Source organism: Somniosus microcephalus, chromosome 6 (genome assembly GCF_052327205.1).
Source record: "Somniosus microcephalus isolate GS21.2 chromosome 6, FLI_Smic_1.0, whole genome shotgun sequence".
NCBI lineage: Eukaryota > Metazoa > Chordata > Chondrichthyes > Squaliformes > Somniosidae > Somniosus > Somniosus microcephalus.
The window spans coordinates 200827595-200850476 of NC_140992.1; the positions used below are offsets into that span (position 1 = coordinate 200827595).

The 22882-nt window shown below is 47.4% G+C and overlaps 1 protein-coding gene across 1 annotated transcript in view; it reads left to right on the forward strand.

Moving 5' to 3' along the window:
• Positions 1-22882, forward strand: part of snrkb (SNF related kinase b) — a 155033-nt gene that overhangs the window by 74166 nt on the left and 57985 nt on the right. The window contains exon 3 of the mRNA XM_085991194.1: positions 17317-17458. Within this exon, the coding sequence (XP_085847320.1) occupies positions 17317-17458 (142 nt within the window). The remainder of the gene's footprint in view (positions 1-17316; positions 17459-22882) is intronic.

Below are 22882 nucleotides of genomic sequence, written 5' to 3' on the forward strand. Positions count from 1 at the left end.
ACCGAGGCCCCGTCTGCCTTCTCAAGTAGACGTAAAAGATCCCACTATTTCGAAGAAGAGCAGGGGGTTCTCTCCAGTGTCCTGGCCAATATTTATCCCTCAACCAACATCACTAAAACAGATTATCTGTCAATTATCACACTGCTGTTTGTGGGAGCTTGCTGTGCACAAGTTGGCTGCCACGTTCCCTACATTACAACAGTGACTGCACTTCAAAAAGTACTTCATTGGCTGTAAAGCGCTTTGCAACATCCGGTGGTCGTGAAAGGTGCTATATAAATGCAAGTCTGTCTTTTTTCTTTTATGGCAGCGCAGAGGTACAAACCACCTGCTTGCCATTGTGGACACTATGGGGTCGATTTTCCTGGAGCCGTCAGGCGGGGTTTCAGTCCGACCCGAATCAGTCCCGGCCGCAGCAGGCGGGACTGGTCTTTAGGCACCCTAATCACCAATAATTGGCATCTATAATGCCATTTTAAGGGGCCCTTGCTACTTTCAGCCTTTTCCCATGCTAAACACGCCTGGTGGGAACACCGCTGATGAAACCTGGCATGAACAATATCGGCTCGCTTACTTTCAGCTGCAGGTCAATCAGGAAAGAAGAGATTTAATCAGACAGCATTTGTATGTTGAAGGACCTTGTTGTTTCAGGCTTGGGGCAACTTGTTCAAGGCTTAGGCACAGCTGTGGAAGGTTGGAGCCTCACACACCTCTCCAGTGTGAGCTCCTGGGAAGCACCACTCGGCACCCTCACTCAGCGTTTCCTCAACGGAGGCATCTACCAGAAGTATGGAAGGCCTTTTTTCCCTTCCCTTCATGCCATTAAAGGATCTCCAGCAGCAGAGGCGTCAGCAGCAGAACCAGGAACAGCAGCATCAGCACCAGGAGCACCAGGCTACTGCTCAGTCACCTGAAGCTGCACAGGCCAGAAGGGGCCAGCGCTTGGATGTGGCTTGAGAGCACCTTGCTGCACATCAGGGGGCCATGGGGACCCGCATCTGCACTGGCAGTCCTACTCAGAAGGACTTCCATGAAAGTCTGGTTTCTCTGTTCAATAGATGCCCATCGCTCCTCAAGAGATGTCATTCTATTATGAACACTCACCATGTTTTCCATACCCTGGCGACTTATCTCCTCCATGGAGGGTGCCAACCTTTCCATGGTGATGTGTTCATGCGCCAATGACTACGTAAAGGCTCAGCTCATCTTCGCTATGGACTCCTCCATTCGCTCCACACTCGCAGCGACCCCAGAGACAAAACCTGCCAGAGACTCCTGCATCTGTGCATGGAGTTCCATCACCTCTGATCTTACAGATGGACCCAGAGGTAGAGGGTCGAAATGCAGCTGAGCTGAGCTGGCAGAGTCCTGCGCCCTCCGACGAGGACTCTCCACTGCTGTCCCTGCATCCACAATCTGCTGATGCTCACTTGTGAGCTGTGAAACACCAGGTGACAACACTATTCTATGTCCCGAAGGTCCCCCCGAGGTGTGAGTGTCTGCGCTGGTGCTGGGTGCGCTTACTTCTGCTGACGCTGCGCCCTCAGAGGTTGGAGCTTCCTCTGAGGAGCTTCCTCTGAGTAGTCTGGCTGCACAGCCTCTTCCTCCTCCACAGTGGGGACGGGGGCTCTGGATGGTACTGTGGGGGAGTAAAGGAAGGAGTTAGAGATGTTATGCCAAGGTTCTTCTGGTGACTCCCAGCGAGTTGGCATCTGCTGACACCTGCATCCATGCAGCCTTGGTCTCAGTGGGAGGCCTCTTCCTCCCTGACCTAGGGAAGAGGACCTCCCTGTGGGCCCTAACCCCATCCAATAATGCCTGCAGTGAAGCCTCGTCGAATTTGGAGGCAGCTCGGGGTCTGGCACTGGCCACAGCTGCTGCAGGCTCCTCTACCATCCTGTATGGTTCGTTTGGAAGCCTTCAGAGGATGCAGTGCTTGCTGTGGACCTTGAAAGCACCACAAATGATGACATCATACTGTGGGGCTTTCTGACTGGAAATAGTCAATTAGCAAGGGTGCCCACACGCTGGAAATGAATTGGCCAATTGAGGGAAAATTGCATCGATGTGGCAGACCCATTCAGATTCGTGTGGGAACCCCGACATTCGGGGAACCCGACAATTCCCCGCACCTGCAGGAAAATCGGCCCCTATTTTATTGCACCAAAAGACTGCCGTCAGTATAAGAGGGGGTGGGGTTGGTGGTGGAGGAGAGCTGAAAGAATGGCTCTGAGCACCATGTAAAAGGACATTGTAAATTATTCAGAAAGAATGTATCTATAGTTTTGCTATATGTAGAAAACCAGGACAAATCTTCACATCTATTGCTGGGCCTGTGTTGCAGAAGTGCTTCAAGTAGAAGTTGTTTAGGTCATAGCCTTGGCTTCCAGTGCTGTGGGATCCACTCCGTGTCACGGCGCAGAGTTGACAGCACCAGCATCAATAGACAAACTGCTGTACATATCAGCAGACGAAAATGACAGACAGGAAAAGACCCACTGGTACACGTGCAAGATTTTGTGTGTGTGGTTGTTTGCAGGCTTGAATCTAATGGTTGGGGAGGGTCCATGGTGTTCAGTGATGGACATCTTGCATCACTGGTCTGTGGCCTGTATGGAAGGGCTGGTTGCTCAGTGTGCCCAAGACTGGGGAAAAATGGCATTAACATCATAAGTGGCTTCAGAAACCCCGGGGGGTGGGGGTGCGTTGGGAAGCCTCTCAAGTCGGTGGGGTGGGGGGCGCAATCTCAGCACTTTCAGAGGCAGTAGTGCCTTATGTTTATAGCCCAGCATGAGACTGGCAAGTAAATCCCTACTGGTCAACTACATGTATGAAAACTAATAATATGGCAGAGTTACCCGACAGTGTAGCCACTGAAGTTGAGGCTTGCCGGCAGCAGTTAGACACTGAGTTACCATATTTATTATTATTTTATTTAAATGCATTTAATCAATCGAGGTTTGGTTGGTAAGTATCCATTTCCCTTCTCAGACATGCTGAGCATGTACCCGAGTTCCAAGGATACCATCAAGGGATAGGGAATATGCATCCAATTTCCTGGGTCATTGGTGTGCTTGGGAGGGGATAAAGCAACAGATCCCTGGAAATCTGTTGTGCGCATGAGGCAAAAGGAGATATACCTGATCCCTGCAAATCTACCGTGCGTGTGGGGAGTGAAGGGAATTAACATTTGAACCCCGCCCCCAGCAACCGTTTTGGGTGAGGGGAGATATGCGATCGTTGGCAGTCTGGGTGTGTAACTATTCCCAGTTCTAGTGGGGGAGCTTTTGGTTGGGGGTGGGGTGGAATATAACATTTACATTCCTTGTACTCTACTAGTTTGTTAAACTGGATGTGGTTCAGAACATTTCCCATGAGATGGTGTTTATAAGTCCATGGACAGTTTTAAAAGGGTCAGTTTCCCCTTAAAATAAGTGGTGTTCAAATGAGTTTTTTTTTAACTGCTCAAAATGTGCAGTGCAGATGAATGTGTAAGGAAATTGTTGAAAATTGGTTACACAGTTACGAGGAATGCAGTGCACAGGGAACGGTGCCAAGGCCTAGAAGCTTGGAACCTGTCCATGAATTCTTTCAGCTGGAGAATGAAGTTTAGGTGAAAAATTTAAAAGGAAACGGGGGAAAAAGGGGAAAAATAATGAAGGATAGCAAATAAAAGCAGTTCTTACACCTGATATTCCACTAGGTTGTGCAGACTAACATAATGTATTGTACCTTTTGCCTATTTCTGTGGCTAAACTGTGACATATTCTCCACAGTGGCCACTATTCAGACTGTGTGTGTGTGTGTGTGTGTGTGTGTGTGTGTATATATGTGTGTATGCCATCTGTTTCCTATTTAGACAGCCTTTTCGTTTCTGAATGCTGGGAAGAAGAGCGGATTATGTGAATGGAAACCAAGCCCCTCTTCATGGTATTTATCTAACTGCACCACACTCTCATTCCAGCAAAGTGGAGCGGGAGATAGATAGTCCCGTCGCACGCAAGCCTCTGCGAGATGAGTGAATAGCCAGCAGATGTCTTGGCGCCATGAGGCAAGATGACAGACGTATGGCAGAAAGTAGCAGGAAGCCAGGCCTGTTAAGTGGCTCAGATTAAAATGCAAAGGGGTCTTCAGTCTTGGTCAAAACAATCTGTCAGCTCCCAGCACAGTGTGTTGTATTTAAGAGTTTTACTTGTATCGATCTTTTCATTGGGTAGATAGGCTGTGTGGCCACACACAGACCATACAACCTTGATAGCCTGGTTATGGAATTATTATTCCATCCCATAAACCCTTAAGTGAGCGATTCTTACTGTCGTTATTCGAAGGAAGTGAAAAGTATGTTTTGAGACTAGGTTTGAAATGTTGTGTGTCGTACACGTTAATACACAGGGCATCCTGCATGTATTGCCTCTGGTAAGAAATTGCAATTAATGACTGGCCCTCATGGAATTGAGCTTTTATTTAAATAAGCTTTGAACCAACAAATTAACCTCTACGCTGAGTTTGATTTGGGACCATTGGATACAATACCACGTAAAGAAAGAATTTGCATTTCTATAGTGCCTTTCACAAACTTAGAACATCCTTAACCGCTTTATAATCAATTAAGTATTTTTGTTGAAGTGTGGTAACTGTTGTAATGTAGGAAACATGGCAGTCAATTTACAAATAGCAAGCTTCCACAAACAGCAATGTGATAAATGACCAGATAGTCTGTTTTAGCAATGTTAGTTGAGGGATAAATATTGGCCAGGACACCAGGGAGAACTGCCTGCTCTTCTTCGAATAGTGCCATGGGATTTTTATGTCCACCAGAGAGGGCAGATGGGGCCTCGGTTTAGCATCTTGTCTGAAAGACAGCACCTCCGACAATGCAGCACTCCTTTAGTGTGGCACTGGAGTGGAACTTGAACCCACAACCCTCTGACTCAGAGGTGAGGGTGCTACCACTGAGCCACAACTAACACCTAACACACCCTCAACCACGAGCACAACGGACTCGCAGAGAAAGTTGTTGATTCGAGGTTTATTTAAAAAGATGACCCCTTTATAAGGAGCTGGATTGATGTCTGTTATGGAATGGGACTGAGCATTATAGAAGTATTGGGGTGGATTTTCAACTGGTCACCCAGGTGTGAAACTGGGATTGCGGATCAGCCGCCCATTTTGGAAAATGGCCGAATTTCAATGCCGTTGATTTCAAATTTTAAATGGAGAAGTGGTGGTTAGCTAAAGGTTCGGTGTGGGTTTTAAGGAGGACTTATACAGCTTTGAAGTACTGCGAAAGAAAGAGCTGGAAAAGGAAACTAGTGAAGCTTAATCTCAAGACTTGCTCCTGCTGTTATGTTTCCAGCTCCAGATACTTGGTGGGGGGAGGGGCGGGTGCTTGAAACTAATCCGCTCTCAGGAGGCAGTTCGGTCACTGAAATCTGCTAAGGAGGCTGCATGCCTCCATTTTAACTAGATTTTTCATTTTTAACGCGTGTAGGCCAGGATTCCCGGGCCTTGGGAATCTGGCCAGGTAAAAGGAGGTGAGAAGGACCGGATCCATGAAGTAAGTGCCTTTATTGCATGGCTAGTGGGCCAGGAGAAGCAGGAGTGTTTCCCCCAGACCCGGCAAGCTTACCCCCACACGACCCCGGCGATTGGCTGACCCCCCCACACCCTCCTGCGATGTCTGCCCCTCCCCCATGATGTCCAATTTGCCCCCCTCAGCCCCCGCGATGTGAGACTTATCTGGCATTCCCTCCTCGGCTGCTTTCCCGCCAGCCAGCCAGCCTGTCAAACTGTTGGGCGGGCAAACTGTTGAAAAAAATTAAAAGGCATCCTGCGGTTAATTTACTGCAGTACGTCCAGGAAACCCACACTTCCGGGTTTCCCATCAGAAAATCCTCCCCCTCACTCTCTTCCTGGCCCAGAGTAAATATCAGGGCCTTGATCACCACATAATGAAAAACTAACGGTGGGATATACATTGTGCCAGCACACATCAGTGAGGCTAAGCTGAACATGAAATGATTCAAAATGAGTACGGTTTGGATATTCATTGCGTCAGACCGTGGGAATAATGGGTGTGAACCTGCACTTGGCCATTCTGTGGTGAAGCATGATGGCACGCTAAGAAACCATGGTATGACACAACCCTTTGATTCCTTTAAATAGCAGTGGCAATTCTGCACTAAAACATTAGCTATAACAAGACAATTGACTTTATTTGCCTTTGGAGATTATTACAAGTTCAGAAAAAGTCAACCGTTTTTATTATTTTACTTCCGATGATTTACTTGGTGACCTTTTCAGGAAAAAAAATCAATTTTTGCAGATGGACCCGGCATGGAGCCAGTGAATGTTTTCCAAGCTATGAAGGGCAGTCAGTTCAAAGTGAGAAAAGCAGAGGAGGGAACTCCCTGAAGTTTTCGAGAGGAAGTTGCTACAGTACTGGCTTGGGAATTTATTTTTAATTTTTATTGTAATCAGAGCTTTTGAGCTATGAAAGAAAAATATGCATATGGAGTACAAAGGTGAAGGAAAGTTTCCCCATGCACCCAACTTTACATCATTCCAAATTGGTCGATGGCTAGAATTGAAATCATTTAGTGTCAGCCGTGGCTCAGTTGGTAGCACTTTCGCCTCTGAGTCAGAAGGTTGTGGGTTCAAGTCCCGCTCCAGAGACTTGAGCACAAAAATCTAGGCTGGCACTCCAGTGCAGTGCTGAGGGAGCGCTGCACTGTCTGAGGTGCCATCTTTTGGATGAGACATTAAAACCGAGGCCCTGTCTGCCCCCTCAAGTGGATGTAAAAGATCTCATGACACTATTTTGAAGAAGAGCAGGGGAATTATCCCCGGTGTCCTGGCCAATATTTATCCCTCAATCAACATCACTAAAAACAGATTATCTGGTCATTAGCACATTGTTGTTTGTGGGAGCTTCCTATGCGCAAACTGGCTGCTGCGTTTCCTACATTACAACAGTCACTACACTTCAAAAGTACTTCATTGGCTGTAAAGCACTTTTTCGGATGTCTGGTGGTCGTGAAAGGCGCTATATAAATGCAAGTCTTTTACTACAGATTGCTGTAGTTCTAGATTTAATTCCTGACTCAGATCCACGTTTTAACCAAATCTGCCAAGTAGAGACTTGGTGTTACTGATTCTTGAGGTGAGGGAAAAGAGAGGAGCCTCGTTCACAGATGAGTTGCTAGGAGCAGCTTTAAATCTACCCATTTATCCCAATGGATGGTTAACATTCCAGTAGGACTATAGAAAGGATTTAAGAGGCTCAACTTAGTACCTCATCAATATAACCTTTATATTATTTTTAAAAATTGTTTAGGGCATGCACTTCCTGTCCACAGATCTTGATTCCTGTTGCCAAAAGCTTGGTCATGCTTTTGAGTACCCACTGACTGTTGTAAACTGCTACGTCAACATTTCCCATTCAGTTTTGCTATTTCAGCTGTCATGCTTTAGTTGCAGGCTTTGGCCACTGGGTGGCTTCACAAAGTAAGTTTCTGAACTCTCTCTTCCAAATCCTTCACTATTTGTATATTTTAAAAAAATCCCTCAACAGTCTGTAGACAATGCCATAGGCAATTTATAGGAATATACATTTGGTGGAGTATTGATGTGTTGCCACTAGATGTCACTAGCATAATTAGTAACTATTTTATAATTTATTTATTTTTAAGCTATCTCCCTCTAATTTTCTTCCTTCCTCTCTTGGAGCCATGGCTATAGTTCCACAGGTATTGGCTACCCTCAGTACCTTGTCCAGGTGGCCATTACCCATGTGTATGCCTAGATGGTGAGTGCCTGTCAAAGCTTATGTGTCATCTCACATCTTAGACCAGACCTGTGTGATACCCTATGTTTTAGTGTAATTGTTATCTATGTGAAACATTAAATTAAAAGGGAGAGAGGGTAATACCCTATGGAAAGAAGGAGAGAGAGATTAATAACCTACAGGAAGAGGGTAAGAGAGGAATACCCTACAGGGAAAGGGAGAGAGTGAGGAAAAGTGAGGCAACAATTCGCCCACAAACCTGGGAATGGGAGGGCGCTGCGAGTTGACGTGTCCTGTACACACATACTGTCCTCTGCAGTGGCCAGATTCCTGCATACACAGCAAGACAAAGCTTGGGACAATAAAATATTCCTCACGCAGGCAAAACTTTCTAAATTCAGTATTGCCAGATCATAATCGGATGTTTCCTGTACCCTTTGCAGTCAACCTTCCCTGGGAACATTTCTTGTGCTGCTCTGAAATGGCCACTAGGATCAGTGCAGTGACAGCTCATTCCGAATCTCCAGGCCCACGAAATTCAGTAATAAATCCAAGGGTGGACTTTGCGGCCCACGGGCTGCCGTTGGCACACTCCTGGATGAGAAAGTAAAAGAGGCACCAAAAATGAATAACCAAATGAATACAGTACATTGCTTTGAAGGTGTTTCCAAAGTGGGGCCACCTTCGCATTTTCTGACGATGGACGATGGATTGTTTTGAAAGCTGCAGAGCTGGCACAGGACTTGTAATGCGACTCGCTTTCCATGTGCCCAGGGGAGCAAGTGGGCAGAGATTAAGAGGCTGTCGGTTTTGAAGGATTTTTTTTTTGTTGCACATATGTGGTACACTTAGCAGGAAAGAACTGTTCTCACATGGAGAAAAATCTCTCGAGGGTTCCAGTTTCATGTTAGTCAGAGGCTGCTGGCAGGGCCTTCAGAAGTTGTGTGTGCTGCACCAGCCCTCAGAGGATTCCCTAATGGAGCCTTTGCAAAAACAGCTTGATCAGCGGAGAAGGACTGCGGGAAATCTGATATCATGGACCACCACCGATATTACATTAATCATAGAGCTTTTATCGCTGACTAAAATGGGTGTGTAAGAAATCAATAACAATCCTACCACTTCAGCAGAAAATAACTGCACAATATCTAAATATTTAATACACGTTTAATAATTAATGCACAGCGGGGTCAGCGGTTTTCATCCATAAAATACTATCAAAGTCGAGGATTTAAAATTGGCTGAAAGCGCAAATCTTTTTCTCCCATTCCAAAGAAAACAATCAATAGCCATCAAAAGATCACAGCTCGAGTCTGTTCTGTTTTGAGGGCGGGTTACGTTGAAGTTTGTGATTGTAAATGGAGATGTTGGAGCTGCCTCTAGACTTAGGCAGTCTGTTAGCTGTGTCTGATAATGGTGATGTTGTCGTCACTCCATTCATGTGTTCATGCACTCCTTCCCTTACATACATACACACACGCCACACGCGACCACAAGCGTAACCTTTCACACAGGAAGAGTTGCTCGACATAGTCATAAATATATACATCCAACCCCCGCCATATCCATACATGTGATACACCTCACTCCCCCACTGCCATTATGGTTTTCTATTGGGTCTTTCGCCTGCGGACTGTGATCTTCCTGGGGAAATGAAGTAATTTGGGGAGATTGCATGGTGCATGTTGTGTGTGCCATGTCGAGAGGCCCAGGCTTATTCCACACTGACTTATACAAAAGCAAGATACCGCGGATGCTGGAAATCTGAAATGAAAACAAAGTGCTGGAACTCAGCAGCTCAGGCAGCATCCGTGGAGAGAGAAACAGAGTTAACGTTGCAGGTTGATGACCTTTCGTCAGAACTGGGAAAGGTTAGAGATGTAGCAGGTTTTAAGCACGTGCTGGGGCAGGGAAAGGGGGGAGGGCAGGAAAGAACAAAAGGACACTACCTTATACTCTGACAGTGCATCATCATCTGTGCTTGTAGCATTTTATAATCTCAACTGCTTGAAACTTTTTTTTAAACAAGTGTTTAGAAACAAATATTAGTTTCTACCATATTGCATGAAAGCTAAAGCTGTTATAAGTTATGAGGCTGCACTTGGTTTAATAAAGATTCTTAGATCAACAAAAGGAATGCAGTCTTTTTCATCCCATCCTAGGTTATTTATATCCCTTAAATAACATTGGAAGACACAGGAACATTGTAGAGTAGTCAGATGGGCTTCTGGTTTTGATGAGTACCATGCTGCACATTAAAGCAGAAACATAAAGCCTTAGGAATGAAACATTAACTCTGTTTCTCTCTCCACACCTGACCTCCTGAGTATTTCCAACACTTTCTGTTTTTATTTCAGATTTCCAGCATCCGCAGTATTTTGCTTTTTTATTAAGCTTTAGGAATGGATTGGCTTTATCATGCGACTGAGCCCAATAAACCACTTGCATTTAACCCTCCCTTGCCCAGTCATTTACATCTGCACGTGCGTGTGTGTGTGTGCGCGCACGCTTGCACGTGTCGCTGTCTGTCTTGTGTGTGCATATTTGTTTTCTGGCTCCAGAACAATCTTTCCTGTCACTGCACCAACAATAGACAGGATGCTCAGCAAAGGAAGCCACCAGGCGTTGCTTAGCAACAGAGCAGCGATAGGCCACAGCAGCAGAAGTTCATTTCCGAAGTTATCTCCTTCCACTTACATTAGTGTAAAGTATACTGGGACATCTATATTTTTATTTAATCCAGGGCTGTATTCTTGGCTCTGATTCTGTGAATATATCATTCGGTATCTCCTCATTTTGACAGTTACTGACGGATGTTACGAAATAGATGTTGCTATTCCGAGGCTTGCGAACCAGAATAGAATGATGGATATCTGGGAAAGAACGCTGCCAATCTGGAATTCAAAAGGAATTGCTGCAAATCCGTAGAGAGAACCGTTTGAAGTGTGGGCTCTTCGTCAGAACTGATGTGGGCTCCACACCTGAAACTTGTCTTTTCTCTTTAAAAAAAGAAAGACTTGCATTTACATAGCGCTTCTCACGACCACCAGATGTCTCAAAGCGCTTTACAGCCAAGTGTAGTCACTGTTGTAATGTGGGAAACATGGCAGCCAATCTGCGCACAGCAAGGCCCCACAAACAGCAATTTAATAATGACCAGATAATCTGTTTTTGTTATTGTTGGTTGAGGGATAACTATTGGCCAGAATACCAGGGATAACTCCCCTGCTCTTCTTTGAAATAGTGCCATGGGATCTTTTACGTCCACCTGAGAGAGCAGACGGAGCCTCGGTTTAACGTCTCATCCAAAAGATGGCGCACTCCGACAGTGCAGCACTCCCTCAGCACTGCCTTGGAATGTCAGCCTAGATTTTTATGCTCAAGTCCCTGGAGTGGGATTTGAACCCACAACCTTCTGGCTCAGAGGCGAGTGTACTACCCACTGAGCCACAGCTGACATAGTACAGATGCTGATGGGCCTGCTGTGTATTGCTAGCATTTTCTGTTTGCATAGATACCTGACAGTGGTTGCAGACCTTTTATATCTCCTTTTATGGACCCGCGCTATTAAAGTGATCGCACTCTGTACATGTAAACAGTGAAAACAAAGATACAGACTCAGGCTGTAGCTAACATATTATTAAAGGGAATTATATACAATTGATTGGAGTCCCTTAGTGGCTCCGCCACATGCACCCCCCCCAAGAATTGTCTTTAATAGCAAAAGTAAAATGGCGAGGAGGCCTGACAAGCCTGTCAGATCGACTTCTGTAGCCTTGAAGTGGAAGCTGATGGACGGCGGGCGAGCTGGCGGGTGGTTGTGTTTGATCTGGCATGGCGACTGTGGGCGGTTGGCCACGTTTCGGCGGTTGTGCGATCTCGACTGGGCGGTCAAGGTCCAAGTGAGCCGGCTTCAACCAGTCAACCGAAATGTGGTCCGGTTTACCTCCGACATCGACCGAAAAAGATTTGTCTCCCGGCTCTATCACGCGGAAAGGACCAGTGTAAGGGGGTTTGAGCGGATCCCGATGAGCGTCATGGCGGATAAACACATAGTCGGCGTTCTTCAGCTCAGCTGGGACGTGGGAGCTCTGCAAGCCGTGATGTGATGTAGTAACTGGAGCGAAACTTCTGGCCGCTTCCTGGTGGCTGATGAGCTGCTGGGACACGGACCATGGCTCTGTTGGAGTCGGAAGGAAATCCCCTGGTACGCGTAGCGGCTGGCCATATACGAGCTCCGCCGAGGACGATTGAAGATCTTCTTTAGGCGCAGTACGAAGAGCCAAAAGGACCCATGGAAGCCTGTCCACCCAGCCCACGCCTTGAAGGCTGGCTCGCAGTGCGGCCTTGAGCGACCTGTGGAATCGTTCGCACAGGCCGTTCGCCTGTGGATGGTAGGCAGTGGTGCGATGTAGCTTGACGCCAAGCCCCTGAGCCACAGCATTCCAGAGCTCCGAAGAAAACTGCGGCCCACGATCAGACGAGATGTCCGCCGGTACCCCGAAACGGGCGATCCAAGAGGAGATGAATGCCCTGGCGACGTCTGTGGAAGTGGTGGATGACAAAGGAACCGCCTCCGGCTATCGAGTGGTGCAGTCCACCATTGTAAGAAGATGAGTAAACCCGTGCGAAGGCGGAAGTGGCCCCACCAGGTCCACATGCACATGATCAAACCTACGTTCCAGAACAGCGAAAGTGGCCAATGGAGCCTTGACGTGACGCTGCACCTTGGCCTTTTGGCAGACCACGCAGGTATTGGCCCAGTCGCGAACATCCATGTGCATGCCCCACCACACGAATTTGGACGGCATCAGCCGTTGCGAGGCCTTCATGCCAGGGTGCGACAACCCGTGTATGGCGTCAAAACCTTTTCGGCGCCAGGCGACCGGCACGATAGGGCGAGGATCTCCTACGGAGACGTCACAGAGTAGCATAGTGCCCGCAGCATGGAATTTGACGTCGGCCGCTTGGAGGCTAGAGGGGTTGGTTCTGTAAGATTGGACTTCTAGATCCGAGGCTTGATCCACAGCCATGAGGGCATAGTTGATGCCGAGCTGGACTGCATGAACAGTCGCGCGTGAGAGGCAATCCGCCACCAGGTTGTCTTTACCGGACACATGCTGAATGTCAGTGGTGAATTCTGAGATAAACGTCAACTGACGTTGTTGCCGAGCTGACCACGGTTCGGCAGTCTTGGCCATAGTGAACGTTAGTGGCTTATGGTCCACAAAAGCCGTGAATGGACGGTCCTCTAGCAAGAACCGGAAATGGCGGATGGCCAGAAAAAGGGCCAGCAACTCCCGGTCGAACGTGCTATACTTCCGTTCATTTCGCCGTAGTTGAAGGCTGAAAAACGCCAGCGGTTGCCACGTCCCATGCACCCACTGTTCCTGCACTGCACCGATAGTGTAGTCTGACGCGTCGGTGGTAAGGGCAATGGTGGCACCTGGCAGCGGGTGCACCAGCATGGTTGCGTTGGCTAAAGCGCCTTTTGTGTCGACGAACGCCCGGTCCATGTCGACCGTCCAGCTAATCGGATCCTTGCCGGACTTGCCCTTGAGGGCCTCGTACAGGGGCTGCATGAGCAGAGCTGCATTAGGGACGAACCAGTGATAAAAATTTACCATCCCGAGGAACTCCTGCAGGGCCTTGACGGTCTGCGGGTGCAGGAACGAAGTAACTGCCTCCACCTTTGTTTGCAGGGGAATTGCGCCGTCCGATGTAATGTGATGGCCTAAGAAATCAATCTGCTGCAGGCCGAACTGGCATTTGGCCGGGTTGATGATCAAGCCGTGTTGACTGAGGCATCTAAAGAGGGTGCGCAAATGGCAGATGTTCTCCTCTTTATTAGGGCTGGCGATGAGGATGTCGTCGAGGTAGACGAATAGAAACTTGAGGTCCTGAAGCACGGAGTCCATCAAGCGCTGGAAAGCCTGTGCAGCATTCTTCAATCCAAACGGCATCCGCAGAAATTCAAACAGGCCGAATAGGGTGATGACTGCAGTTTTCGGGACGTCTTGTGGGTGTACGGGGACCTGGTGGTAGCCACGGACAAGGTCGACTTTTGAAAAAATGGTATTTCCTGCCAAATGGGCAGAGAAATCCTGAATATGAGGGATCGGGTACCGATCAGGAGTAGTGGCATCGTTCAGGCGTCGGTAGTCGCCGCAAGGCCGCCATCCACCGCCAGGTTTCAGAACAATGTGAAGAGGTGAAGACCAGGGACTATTCGACCGGCGAATAATCCCTAGCCGCTCCATCGTGTCGAACTCCGCTTTCGCAGCCGCGAGCTTGCCAGGATCGAGGCGCCGGGCCCGTGCGTAGACCGGGGAGCCAGTAGTGGTGATGTGATGTTCGACACCATGTTTCGTGGCCGTGGAAGAGAAAGTGGGTCTGGTCAGGTCTGGGAAATCTCCGAGGAGGCGAGTGAAGTCGTCCGGAGGTGGGAATGCACAGGAGACAGTGTACGCCACGGTGTTACCGCGGTGGCACGGGACGGAGTGAAAAGTGGCCGCATTGATCAACCGGCGGTGCTGTACATCCACCAGGAGGCCGTTGGCGCACAAAAAATCCGCCCCGAGGATGGCTTGAGAGACTTTGGCCGTGATGAAATCCCAGTAAAACTGCTGGCCGCCGAAGCACACCTGGACCCGCTGTCTTCCGAAGACCTCCCGGCTTGTAGATCAAGATTTGACATGGGTAGGATGCTACACTGCGCCCTGGTGTTGCAGAGGAAACGTCGACCAGATAGGGAGTCGGTGATGAAGAGGAGTTTCCCCGAATTACCGATTGCCATCGCAGCTGCGGGGCGCTCATTATAACCGGTCCCCTTTCGACAGGGTGGCAGCTGGGTTTTTTTGAGCAAAAAGCTGCAGGGAGGGCGGCAGCATCTAGCTTTCGCGCCAAAACGGGCGTGGTAGAATCACAACCCCGCAGGTTGAGGGGCTGGAGCAGCGTCTGTGGGGGATGGGCGCCTCGTGGCAGCGCAGTACTGCTGTGTCACCGCGAAGATCTTGTCCGCTTCGGCAGCCAGCTCTGCGCAGTCTGTGACTTCCGACCTGGCTAGGGCAGCTTGAACTTGCTCCGGTAGCTGGCTGAGGAATAGCTCCCTGAAGAGGAAGCATTCTGGTTCGGAGCCCAGGAGTGTGAGCATTTGGCTCATGAGCTCGGATGGCTTGGAGTCCCCGAGGCCGGGAATATTGAGCAGCCGGCGGGCGCGCTCCGACTTCGTGAGCCCGAAGACCTGTAACAACCGCGCCTTTATCGTTTCATACTTGCGATCTTCTGGTGGATTACCAAGCAGGCTGACAATCCACGAGGCTGTGGCGCTGTCGAGGGCAGAGACCACGTAATAGTAACGGGTCTGATCCGCAACGATGTTCCTGATTGCGAACTGGGCTTCAACCTGGATGAACCACGTGGCTGGCTGTTGCTCCCAGAACTGTGGTAGCTTCAAAGCAACGGCATTCGATTCCATGTTCAGTAACTTCTGCGAAAACCGTTCGCAAAAGTCGGGGTCACCAATGTAAGAATGTCTAGTTCCTATCCAAAAGACTGAGGTCCACTCAGGCGATCAAATAAACGAAGTTTAATGAAAACTAACAGAGTTTACCGGATAACTACAGGAGAACATCGAATATAGGTCTAGTCAGTTCGGAGGCTCCACAAGGACTGCTTGGGCGGTCCCGTGGCTGATGTCATGACGTCATCACGTTTTTCCCGCCGGTGGGGGATCACGTGATGAACGGCGTGACGTCATCGCGTTTACCCGCGCTATTAAAGTGATCGCGCTCTGTACATGTAAACAGTGAAAACAAAGATACAGACTCAGGCTGTAGCTAACATATTATTACAGGGAATTATATACAATTGATCGGAGTCCCTTAGTGGCTCCGCCACAGGACGATTAAAATCTGAATCTGCCATGGTCATTCATTAACTTCCTGTCCAAGATGTGTCTCTGCCACCTGATTGTCCATCATTTGGAAATCTCCTCCGGAGTCATTTAGGTTAAAAACTGGGGACAGTTAACTGCCCCAGTTCTAAAGGGTTTCTTACAACTGATTAGAAATCTATGGAAAACCTTTCAGTTGTGTGATTGAACAGTTTTTCTTCGTTGTGGAATTAGAGGATAAGACTCATTAGTTTTTTAAACCCCTTTCCCTTGTGTCACTGGGGCCATGCACCAATTGCAGGCTTATTGCTGTGACCTGATGCAGCATTGCCTTCTGAATGTGTCCTTGTGGGGCAGTATCTGGCCTCTACTCCTCACGTCCCTATGGCAAGGTGGCTGATTTTGGCACCTCGTGTCTGGGGGAATCGTGGGCATGAAGTCGTGGACTCCGTGCCTGTTCTATACTCAGTGTCAAATAATTTCACCTTCCTAACTTGTGAAACACCAGAGTTTTCTCATTCTGGGTCATGGTTTATCCTCCAGGCAATGAAATTGGGACATTCTTTAAGTTTTTCAGTCTGTAAATGCTCTGTAACCCCCGGCACCGGGTTGCCATCTTTATCCTGGCCTGCTGTCTTGTTATTATTTATATTGCTTTTTTCTGATTTGCGAATCAAAATTAAAATGTTGTGCCTTAGCAGAGCTGAGCTGAGCTGAGCCACTGTGGGCCAGCCATGGGCTGCAGTGTGCATGAATAGGATCACCTCACTCGCAAAGAAGCATTACCTCTTTTCACGATGTAAACACTGAGGATACAAGGCGGTCATTTTTCAAGTAGATTGCAGCATTATTGACTACACAGCATTCCATGGTGCTTATTTTTGGTTGGCCACCCACACAGTAATTGGCAATTTTCCAACTGAACAACTAATCATCTTTAGTGTGTTTAAGAATGTACCTAATTTTATAATCCATTTGCATTCTGTCCTCCCATAGAAACCTCCCCAGATTAAGGCTGCTTGTAACTCGATGGAAAATGTTTGGGTTAATGTTAAAATCCGTTCAGAGGGGGCTGAACCAGCCGCTGCCCACTCCGGCCCCTGTACCCGCGATTCCCAACCCAGGTTAAAATCGGGGCTATAGAGTCTAAACTTCACCAGGGGTTGGTTCTGACCGGATGCCCCACCTGGTATTAACCATTAACAAGTATATGCTTTGACGAGCTGTGTCAGGCCCCAAACAAATTAGTCGGTTTTGCCAAGGTCATGTTTAAGTGCTGTAAGTTCCTCCGCTAGTAGGGCAGGCACAGACTAGGTTCAGTAAAGTCAAGAAAAAACATATCCATTGCTAGAATCTGTTGTAAGCCCCAGCACCCTACGCAGTCTGTGCACTGTAACCACACTGCTAAACTGATAGTCCACAAAGTCCTTCTTAATACACGGCAAAGTACTATGGCAGGTATGTAGGATGTGACACAGAATATCACTGTGTAATTTAGGACACAAGCAAAGTTTGATTTCAGCCTAACAATTCATTGAATAAAATCAAAATATCTGCAGAAAGATAATTTTTGAAATTTCCACAGTTATTAACAAACGGGATTCTGACTTCGTCTGTCATTTTTACTCTGCCCTAGATATCTGGAGCCTGGGAGTGATCCTGTATATGCTGGTGTGTGGATACCCACCTTTCCACGAGGTCAATGACAGCGAGACCCTCACCATGATCATGGACTGTCGCTACACCGTTCCACAGCACATCTCCACCGATTGCAGGAAGTAAGTTCTGCGCTACTCGTGTGAGCTAGACTGTACACTCAATGTTTACTCTGCTTAGTCACTGGTCCTGCTTTACCCAGACCATTTTGGTCTCTTGTCATGCCATTAAATGGCTACCTCCCCACAGAGGGATGGTGGCACCCAAATAACCATTGCAGTCATAATCACTGCCTGGAAGGTGCACTGCCTTTGTCTAGGATCTTTACCCTATGTCATGTGCTACCCCTCCTTAGAGGAAATTTTCTCCAGTTTTCACCCCTCACCCACACCCTAACACACAGTGCTCCTCAAGGTTAAAATTCCCCCGCATGTCCATTCACTATCAGTCAGTTTATTCCATCACACTCCCGACTTGTGCCTTGTAGATGGTGAAAAGGCTTTGGGGAGTCAGGAGGTGAGACACTCACCGCAGAATACCCAGCCTCTGGCCTGCTCTTGTTGCCACAGTATTTATGTGGCTGGTCCAGTTAAGTTTCTGGTCAATAGTGACCCCAGGATGTTGATGGTGGGGGATTCGGCAATGGTAATGCCGTTGAATGTCAAGGGGAGGTGGTTAGACTCTCTCTTGTTGGAGATGGTCATTGCCTGGCACTTGTGTGGCGAGAATGTTACTTGCCACTTATCAGCCCAAGCCTGGATGTTGTTCAGGTCTTGCTGCATGCGACATGGACTGCTTCATTATCTGAGGAATTGCAAATGGAACTGAACACTGTGCAGTCATCAGCGAACATCCCCATTTCTGAACTTATGATGGAGGGAAGGTCATTGCTGAAGCAGCTGAAGATGATTTATGCTAGTTGCACCATTGCATATTGATTTTCTATTGGGAAGAAATATTTGGTTATTACATTATTAATGAAACAAAGTTATAAAATACAAAACCCAGTTAAGTGTTTTTAACTGTGTGCTAATCTGCGAGAGGCTTTGTTATGCTTACTCACTGAAGTAGTGGCGATGGGGTTCACAACCCTCCACGATTGTCCTACAGTCTCCAGGAATTAAGGATTAATCTCCTGGACACTGCTGTGAGCAACCCAGGAGAAAAATCAAAGGAGCATTATAAAAATTAAGTGGTTTTTTTCATTTTCTTTTGTTATAAAAATATTGGAGATGGGAGGAAAAGCTGTTCGGCTGGGTGGGGCTGTTGGAGGTGGGAGGTCATGTGATGAAACCTCCAGGAATTCATCCAACCCGAGTTGGCCACCCCATGTGCTTGCTTGGTCTGTTCCATCCTCTCCGATGCTTTCATTTTGGCTGTTTCTCAATCTCGTTTAGAATCAGTGGGACCTCTTCAGAATCAGCTGTGCTGCATCAAACTGTCCAAACCCATTTTGCACAACTTAGTAATTCTGCAACGTCAGATCCTCGGCCTGTTATAAACACCAACACAGACAGATGGAGTTTCTGTCTTTTTGTTGTTTTTTTTTTGGAATGCAACAAATCCAAAATGAGCTAGGCCAAGATGAGCCAAGTTTTGTATAAAATCCAAGTGAGGCTTGCCTATAGTGGAGACATTAGTTTTTCCAATTTATGAGAGCATACATTTTTCTAAAATGATTCTTTACAGTTTGTCCTAACGCCTACTTCTCTGCCTGCTCCCTCAAGTCTAATATTTGTACTTTCAGGACTCATCATATGGGAAATTAGACATAACGATGTGACATAAACTATCAAAGCACTTGTGGTTAACGTTCTGATGGTTACATTGTGTACACTATTGTTTAGAAACCTGGTGCAAGGTGCCTCACACCATGTAGAATTCAGGCAACCGTGCCCCTTTAAGATTGGCGGACTCGTGCCCTCCTGTGCGTGCATGAGTGGGTCAAAGTCCTTAAATGGCGTAATGGAAACCAGCTGTTGGTTTGAATTGTAAGATGAAACTAATGAAAACCGTCAAGGGGGAGAAAAGAAACCCTGCCTACGACACACTTGGCATTGACATGGTGGAAGCTCATTAGACTGCATCAAGTCCAAATATTGTCAATTATATCCAGCTGGAGACTTTTAAAAAGGGAGTTATTAGGGATGCTGCCAAGCCCATGTGATTCTACGGCCTCGCTCCCAGCATGATTCGGGCATTCAGAAACAGTGGGTACATGTTCGGAAGCGTTGCTACCCTGTTCCCATGGCAACCTTGACTTGCTGTTTCACTGAGTGCATTCATCCTTGCTAATTTTAACAGGTTAGTTCAAATAACTTAACACGGCAATTGATTAGAATAATGCGTGGGCTGAGTGAGCCACCCCTGACCCGCCAAAAGAAGAGAGAAATCTGAAGTGTGGTTATATTTTAAAATTTTCATTTTGTGTGAGAGTAAGACGAGCCATGGCGAAACACTGCAGTTACTTACTTGGCTGCAGTTCCAGCTGTTAACGTGAGATTGCTGGAGCTCAGTGTATCCAGTGATTGGTTGCCTACCTTCTACCTCCCCTTATACATGCCAAGGTCTGCATTGAAATATTGAAATAATGATGCTGACGGTGGTAGCTTCATGATTAGATGTGTGGTTGAGGGTAGACCACGGGTTGTCATTACGCAGCTTCTCCAGCCCTCTCCATCCCCTCTGATTCCTGCTCCATTTGCGAACCTGCTCCCGAAACCATCAAGCATTCCCCACCTCTCCAGGAAATTAGGGAGACAGGTCTCCCGACTGTGGTGACATGTTTTTGCATTCATTATGCTCCTGAGGTGTCGGCCTTGCCTCAGTGGGTAGCACTCTCACCTCACAGACTTGAGCACATAATCTAGGCTGACACTCCAGTGCAGTACTGAGGGAGTACTGCATTGTGGGCGGTGTTGTCTTTCGGATGAGATGTTAAATGGAGGTCCCGTCTGCCCTCTCAGATGGATGTAAAAGATCCCACCGCACTATTCGAAGAAGAGCAAGGGAGTTCTCCCAGTGTCCTGGCCAACAGTTATCCCTCTACCAACACCAGAAAAAAATTACCTGGTCATTATAGCATTGCTGTTTGTGGGACCTTGCTGTACGCAAGTTGGCTGCCAGGTTTCCTACATTACAACAGGGACTACATTTGAAAAGTAATTTATTAGCTGTAAAGCGCGTTTGGATGTCCTGAGATTGTGAAAGGCGCTATATAAATACAAATCATTCTTTCTTTAGTTTTATGTGTGCCTGTCAGAAGATTCCATATCCATTTCTGACTCAACTTTTAAGGCAAAATTCCAGGCCGCCTGTTTCAAAGTAAATGGATCTTGCTGTAGTGTAATGGCAGTGAGCAGTGCAGTCACAGTCTCTGTGTGGTGCAGTTTCAAAAGTGGTAATTAAGGGGCCAATTATACTACACCATAGTATGCAAGGTGTAACACTGGTGGCTCCAGAGTCACTCTGCCCACTGACGCCAGTGCTGTGCAGCTGTATGTTTCAAATTCTGGTTAAAGTTTTAATATGCTAACATAAAAAAGACTTGAAAATCCTCAGACGGTCCTACACACCTTTATAAACTTGACTTGCACGGGACTGTAGTTATACTACAGTGGGTATCAAGCTCAGGTGGTGTGAGAGTATCTCCTGGCATTGATCTTGCACCTCTTGTATTAAATAAATATGGTCCGCAGACCAATCACTGACCCCGTGTTATGCTGCCAAATATTGCACCTTGCGTCGGCAAAAAAGCAATCTTCAACTGACCCGTAGGTCACTGGGGTCTTGTTGGACTTGTGCTGAATTACTGCAAATTCCTCTTGTATTTAACTTGAGCAGGCCGGAGTAATATCATGCTGCTGAGCTCTAATTACCCCTCCCTCTCTCTGACTTGTTAAGCTGCAGCAAGAACAGGACATGGAAGTTAGGCTGTTTACAAAAGCCACGGATTTTTCACATTTCATACAGTGCTCCATCAGATATGAGCATGCCAGGTAACTGGGTTGCTTAGTTACCTGTACCGCCGCCTATGGTGGTTGAGCTGTGCTGGAGTATTCTTAGAGTGGGGGGTGGGGGCAGTCATGGTCCGTTGCCACCACTATAACTGTATTTTAAACGCTAGCATCCTGACCCATGGGAATGGATGTGCATCAGAACCTGGAAACCCAACCAACTTGCTGTAAATGGCACACTTCGGACACAAGAGTACAGAGAATGGCCCTTCAGTGCACTGCCCCAAAATGTAAAATGATAGTCGGGGTCCTGGCATATGTTGGGCTGCCTGAGCCGTCTACATATCGGAGTGTGCTCTAGAGTCGAGGTGATGAGTGAGTACTGTCTAGTGTTACACTATGGTATGGGGTAAAGGAGATTGAGAGGTGGTCTGCAGTGGAACTGAAACTCTTAATGGAATCGGAGCGTGAATAAACTTCTCAAATGTTGTTGTGAGGTCCGCGGATCCTTTTTCTCACCTCACCTGCTGATGTTTTTCCTGCCATCAGTGTTAACTTGAGCAGCCTTCCGATTCCTGCAGTGAGTCTCGGTGGCCTGCTCATGCCAGCTAGAACGTTGCTTTCAACATAGAAACATAGAAGATAGGAGCAGGAGTAGGCCATTCGGGTCCTCGAGCCTGTTCCGCCATTTAATGAGATCATGGCTGATCATCCAAATTCAGTAACCTTATCCCTGCTTTCTCCCCATATTCCTTGATCCCTTTAGCCTTAAGGAATATATCTAACTCCATCTTGAATATATTTAATGAATTGGCCTCAACTGCCTTCTGTGGTAGAGAATTCTCTGGGTGAAGAAATTCCTCCTCATCTCAGTCCTAAATGGCTTACCCCTTATCCTTAGACTGTGACCCCTGGTTCTGGACTCCCCCGCCATCGGGAACATCCTTCCTGCGTCTAGTCTAGTCTAGTCCTGTTAGAATTTTATAAGTTTCAATGAGATCCCCTCTCATTCTTCTAAACTCTAGTGAATATAAGCCTAATCGACCCAATCTCTCTTCATACGTCATTCCTGCCATCCCAGGTATCAGTCTGGTGAATCTTCGCTGCACTCCCACCATGGCAAGAACATCCTTCCTAAGATAAGGCGACCAAAATTGCACACAATACTCAAGGTGTGGTCTCACCAAGGCCCTGTACAACTGCAGCAAGACATCCTTGCTCCTGTACTCGAATCCTCTCGCTACGAAGGCCAACATACCATTTGCCTTCTTAACCGCCTGCTGCACCGCCATGCTTACCTTCAGCGAATGGTGCACAAGGACACCCAGGTCGCGTTGCACTTCCGCTTTTCCCACTCTATTGCCGTTCAGATAATAATCTGTCTTCCTGTTTTTGCCACCAAAGTGGATAACCTCGCATTTATCCACATTGGGCAGATGCAGTACAATCACCCAGCCTGTCCAAATCATACTGGAGTTTCTCTGCATTCTCCTCACAGCACACACGCCCACCCAGCTTTGTGTTGTCTGCAAACTTGGAGATATTACATCTAGTTCCCTCGTCTAGATCATTAATATATAATGGCCCAGA